Source organism: Streptopelia decaocto (assembly GCF_964273445.1).
Source record: "Streptopelia decaocto genome assembly, chromosome: 8".
Taxonomy (NCBI): Eukaryota; Metazoa; Chordata; class Aves; order Columbiformes; family Columbidae; genus Streptopelia; species Streptopelia decaocto.
The window spans coordinates 6950150-6956149 of NC_138662.1; the positions used below are offsets into that span (position 1 = coordinate 6950150).

A 6000-nucleotide genomic window follows, 5' to 3' on the forward strand; every position below is an offset into this window, starting at 1 on the left:
ATTCAGCAGGTCTTTGTGTTCTCAAAGCTATTTGGGAATACAGTAGTAGACTGCAACATGCCATGTTGGTCCTGTTTTTCAGCCAAACAGCTGATTCGCCATTTACTGAAGACTGACCCAACAGAGAGGATGACAGTTTCTCAATTTATGAATCACCCTTGGATTAATGTGAGTTTCATATCTCTTTTCACAAGGTGAATTCTTACATGTAGAACTTACATATAGCTCCACATAGCACAGCAAGAGAAGGATGATGATTACTGTTAATAACTTAATTAACCTACTGTGCCCTCTGCAGTGGGTCAGCTGCCTGTAGTACCACAATTCTTCTTGGTGTTACCAGAGGACACACCAAGAGAGACACCCACAATAGTGTCCTTGGAAGCAAAAGCCGAAGGTATCTATATCTTCTGTGAGCTGGCAGTCACTGTTGACTCTGCACCATATGCATATGTTACTCTCTTTAAAAATATAAAAATAATCTGTATGTACTTACTTAATCAGTACAGGATTTAAAGAGATCTATTATTAGCGGTCTCAGGCACCAATGTGCATAGCTGTGTCAGTGTGAACACAGCCCTGTGCTTAGTGGGAATTCTCATCCTTGGCAGAGTTTGGAAATGCATGAGGGAGGAGCAAGGGTCTCCCTTTAGTGCCCTGGGAGATGTTCCCAGATAGGCTCATGCACAAAGCTATTAATGGTCCCAGTTCAGGTTTCATTCTATAAGTTGGTTAAATTTATTTTTCCTTAAAAAATATTTTTGAGGAAAAAGAAAAAAATACTCTAATAATACAGTATTAATTATTTCAAACAAGAGACAAGAATCCCAGGAGTTATCAGGCTGAGTTTCAGGGTATCATCTCTGCTCTGCAGGTGTCACTCAATTGATTATACTTCTCGCATTTGTGACTAAAATACCAGTCTTGGTTTTTTTGCTGCCCAAAAAATCACCAGCCAGGAACGTGTACTATAGAATGCCCTTTTCTCCCATAGTGCTTTCTCTGTCTATGCTGAGCCTCAGAGGAAGGAGCAGAAACAGAGGCAGAAACTAGTAGTCAGCATTTCTGTAATGCCTGTTTGGAGATCTGAGAGCCCTCAAAATCGTGTAGAAATGTAGCTGTATAATATCCAGATGAAGTAGATAGGTGTCTTCATTTAGAGTTGGGAAAGCTGAGAAATTAATGTTACAAAGAATCTGTAGAACTGGGACAGAACCTAGACAATGTCTTTAAGTCTTTTTTTTTAACCAAATAAAAATGTAGTCACTGCTCAGAATAAATACTTCCAGCTTTAAGTGTGTGAAGACCCAAGAAGGAGGTGTTCCAGGAGTCAGCAGGTGATGAATTTCACAGAATGAGTGCCTAATAGCTAAGGAGGCTGCCACCCAGAGCGATACATGGTACTTGAAATGTGCATATAACCAATTAATAAGGAGGAGATTAGAGACAAGATCTATAGACTCTGCTGCACCAAAGAGCCGTGTGAGAATACTGTTCCTGGAAGAATGCTCTAGGAGCTGCAGATCGGCATTTTTTTCTGCTGAACCTATTGTTCCCGTGAGGCAGAGGGAGAGGGAAAGAGCAACATAGTGAATGTCTATGTTCTTCCTTTTCTTTTTGTAAATTCTTAAGTGAGAAGAGGAGATGTGTCTCAGAAGCAGTGGAGGAGGGCGTTTGTCTCTCTGCTTTTTTTCTTTTTTCTTCTTTATTAGGTGGATGGCAGATGTATTATTGCGGACTATGCAAAAATTATCAGTTTAGGTGGAGCACATAATCCTCTAGTTAGATTGAAGATAAGACGTATTTAACAGGAGGTCGCTCACGTCAGATAGGAGGGCACCTTCAACATCTGTTCAAGGACAGCACTAAAACCAGTCTGCTGGTTTTCCATTTCTCTCCTCCCAGTTGTACTTGGTAAAACTATACCCTGGCCAGTGTATGTCCTTTTCCAGAGGATGCAGAAGTCATGATTGCTGCTGCTGTAACCACTGCAGTGGTGCTGTTAGCTCCGTGGGGTATGAGCACTGCTTCCATTGTAATGCATATTTTACAATGACATACACAGGCATCTCCTTAGACTTTGTTGCCATGCAGCCGTGTCTGGTGTCAGATGCCACAGCAGACAGCAGGTTTGGATAGAAAGCCTAAGGAAGGTAGAATATCCAAGTGAAAGTATAGCTGGGGCTGTGAATTGGCAAGGAATATCATGATTCTTGCTGAATTTAGCTAAGGAACTGTGCTTTGTGCTTTAGAAGTTGTACCTTATTCTGATTTAAAATACCTACTGATCTTTCATGGCAAGATCTCTATTTTATACAGAAGAGAATCTCAAGCAATGCACTGTCTTCTGAACAATCTGATAAACGGTAATCTCAGTTAATGATTATTTACAAGAAAATTTCTCCTACATCAAATCCTAGAAGATAAAAGTCAAATTAACCACTATAAAACACAGACTAATGAACAGAGCAATGACAGTTCAAATCTAAAATGTACACACAAATTTATCCAGCATGGGATTATTGTTTGCACTGGAAGGGAACAGAGTGAAAGAAACTCAGCACTGATTTTATTATTTAAAGATGCTGTCACGTGAGCATCTTCAAGCTCACACATGGATTAGCTTGTGGAGTGCCTGGAAGCACAAATAATGAGGGCCACCAAAGGACATTAGATAAAATTTTATGCCCTCCATATACTTATAAGAGCAAGCAGTCACTTCCCGAATGTGATTTTGCAGAACATGTCTTTTGGTATTTTTGCCTTTTGTCAGAGGTCAATGTCAGTGCCACCGACTCCTCTTCATACTGCTCGGGTCCTGCAAGAAGATAAAGACCACTGGGATGAAGTTAAAGTGAGTCAATCATAGTTCAGATTTCTTTAAATCAAATCTGATAAGAGATTAAATGGGCTGTTTTCTCTGCATATGTGTATTTCCTTGGAGATTATGGCTATTTTGAATACAAGCATGTTAAACAAGGGAAGCATAAACAGTCCCGGTTAGAACAGTAGTGTATGTGTTTAAGAAAGAAGAATGCTATTTGAGCGTCATCCAAAAGCCATACAGCTGTGCCAGATACCAGCATAGATGATGTTTATGATCAAAGTTGTTAATGATGCTTCCTGCTGAGCCACTGCATGTAACCAGAGGAGAAGGGACAGTGCTGAGGGAACTTGACGTTCATTATAGTGAAGTGAAGAATTTGATTAAAAAGTAGGGGGATGGGGTGGGAGGGTTGAGCTGCATTCTGGTTTTCTACTCTGTTCTTCTATTGTAAAACAACATCAAGTGATTTTAGCCTTGTCTTGTTGTGACATTTGGCAGTGGGAGATAAAAATGTATCTGTCTTTCCCTTAATCTAACCAGGTGCCTCACCTACTGTTCGTACTGATGACAGTTGAATGCTTCCTGCAAAGTGAAACTATAGGGCAGACTAAAAGTTGTTTGCAAGCCTTAACTCATTCCTGCTGGCCTTTATCAGGTTGGCATGCTTTTACAATTAATTCCAATTTTTTTTTTGCACTTGCAATACGTGGCATTTTGATAATTGCAGCATTCCTTTAGTGTGTTTTGCTGATTACTGATTTAAGTTACTGATGTACAGTCTCAGCTGTTGAACTATTTAATGATAAAAATTTTGTAGAATCTAGGCAACATTTGCTTCCTGAGTCAAAGAGATCAAACAGATAGTTTCACTTGGCATTTTTCATTTCCATGTTCCTGAGAACTTCTTATGCTTGTGCTTTGTATAGGTCCCAGAGGTATTCCCTTGGGCCACTGGCATTCCCATAATATTTAATAATTTTTCATTTCCTGAACTAAATGCATAGACATTCATCTACTTAAGCAAATTTTTTGCTCACAGCATTATTAAAAAGTTCAAAATTTGCCTGCATATAAATGTTACTAAGGAAGCATGTGAATTTGAAGCACATATTTTTAAACCAACTTTGTGTGGACTCTCTGCTAGTTCCTGCTGCCATAGTTGGTCCCGGAGCAAGGCAGGCAGTGTGCTCAGCCGGGTGTCAGGAGCCCGGGCAAGGGAGCTGTTGAAGGCCCAGGGCCAGCCAGTAAGACATGCTGGGCATAGGGATGTGGGGGAATTTAGGCCAGTGGAGTGTGGTCCTGCATGCCCACGTTGGAAACACTCTGTGAATAGTTCCTCCTGAATGAGTCTGTGAGTAGAACGAAGCCTTTAGTCATAGTCCAGTGCAGCAGAAAGGGCTCAGCTATTTCTGGCCACAGCGTAGCAGAGGGTTCCTTTCTATACGTTCATCTCCAGGCTAGAGAGCGGGGTGGCTGTGTGCTCTCTGTCTCAGGGTTTTCAGTAAATTGCTTCCTTGTTTTCAGGAGGAGATGACCAGCGCTTTGGCTACCATGAGGGTGGACTATGATCAGGTGAAAATTAAAGACTTGAAAACATCCAGCAACCGCCTCCTGAACAAACGCCGCAAGAAGCAGAAGCAGGCAGGCACCTCTTCTGCAGCCCCAGGGTGCAATAACCAATGAGAAGAGAAGCCAAGGACCTGTGGGTAGAGGGTAAAAGTTAAAATGAACAATTTAAAATCAGTATGATCAACCCTGTCCCTACCACAAAGGCAATGAGACCGTGAAGAAGCTATGCTGCAAAGAGGGAGCAGTGTGAAAGATTACATTTTTATAACTTGAATCAGGGCTTTGTTTTTAAAGGCTAATGTATATGGCATGATTCTGTTGCATATTGCTAGGGAAAGTACAGTAATACTAGAAGTGTTACGGGTGTTTGTTTTGGCTTTAGCTGTATCGGAGGAAGGGAGAGAACAGGCGGCAGTCTCAGCATACTAATGCACTGAGGCTTTTACAGCCATCTACAAGAGTAACTTCTGTACCATTTTAAACTTGGGAGTAGAAAATATGCCAGGTGTTCTGCTAGGAGTGTTTTATTAGTTCAAACATGAGTACTGAGAAAGGAGAAAAATGTCACTGCTCTTTATACGAGTAGCACAGGTGCATGTCTATTTTGGATGCATCGGGACAGCATTTCATGTTAGAACTGGTAAGAATAGTCAATATTTCCAAACTTACCTCCTATAGTTACAGAATATCACCTGAAGAGTAGACGGTTATTCCTGTTACAGGAAAAATCATCCATACATTTCCATTTTCATAAAGCCTTCATGTAGTCCTATGTGAAGATTTGGGTTGTTCTGGATTCTTATTGATAACATGTAAATTTTCTAAATTGTAACCATTATATTGTGTCTATGCCACTGTCACATCCCTCTCTTGTAATGTTTTTAGTTTAAATGGTGCTTTATGTGAAGAGTTTTAATAAGGATTTAGTTAGTTGAAAGCATCCTGCAGAGAATATTGCTGTTCCTCTTGGATCCACAACATCTAGGGTGTGCAACTGGGCATGCAGTTGTATACAAGAGACTGCTCTAGAAGAGAGACTTCTGAAGTTCGGGAAGAAGTGGCAAGCGCGTGTTCTCGGAATGGACCCCGTTGTCTGCCAGCATCCCTTCTGGTAACTATCTCCAGATCCCATGCCTGGGATGTGCTGATCACAGCAAATTTTGGTGTGCTGGGGTTGGATTGTTTCCTGGAGTCCGGGAGGGAGAAGATGCTGTTTTATTTGCCGTGTTCTGTCAGTGTTTCTGGATCCAAAGATTTTCACCCCCTAAGGGAGATTACCTATAAGTATATCCAACCATTGGTTTTTTTTTTTGTTTCCTGTTTGAATTTCTGTTTAATGGGATCCTAGCCTTGGTTTGCTAATTTGTTTTCCTTTGCAATCAAAATATTTCCTCTCACTGTATTTTGGGCTTTGTTTGGTTTTGTTCTATATTGTTTTTGATTAGTTGAGGTGAATCAAATATTTGAGAAAGTATTATCAGAGTCTAGGATGAAAATTATGTGCTTCCAGTGATGCAGGCAAAAATGACTTTGTGGTAGGCACACATTGCTGGTGTGTTAACAGGCTCAGAAGAATGTTCAAAGACAAAAAGGAAAGCAAGGCT

General features: G+C 40.7%; 1 protein-coding gene across 4 annotated transcripts in view; it reads left to right on the forward strand.

Annotated features, from left to right (window-relative positions):
• The window catches only part of MAPKAPK3 (MAPK activated protein kinase 3), a 48853-nt gene extending 43466 nt beyond the window's left edge, over positions 1 to 5387 (forward strand). For 3 of the 4 annotated variants that reach the window (XM_082059900.1, XM_082059901.1, XM_082059903.1), the window contains 3 exons: positions 83 to 168; positions 2774 to 2854; positions 4352 to 5387. In XM_082059900.1, coding sequence (XP_081916026.1) covers positions 83 to 168; positions 2774 to 2854; positions 4352 to 4510 — 326 coding nt within the window. In that variant the 3' untranslated portion in view covers positions 4511 to 5387. Of the gene's footprint in view, positions 1 to 82; positions 169 to 2773; positions 2855 to 3367; positions 3483 to 4351 lie in introns of all 4 variants that reach the window. The other variant, XM_082059902.1, reaches the window with a different exon arrangement.
• The last annotated feature ends 613 nt before the right edge of the window (positions 5388 to 6000 follow it).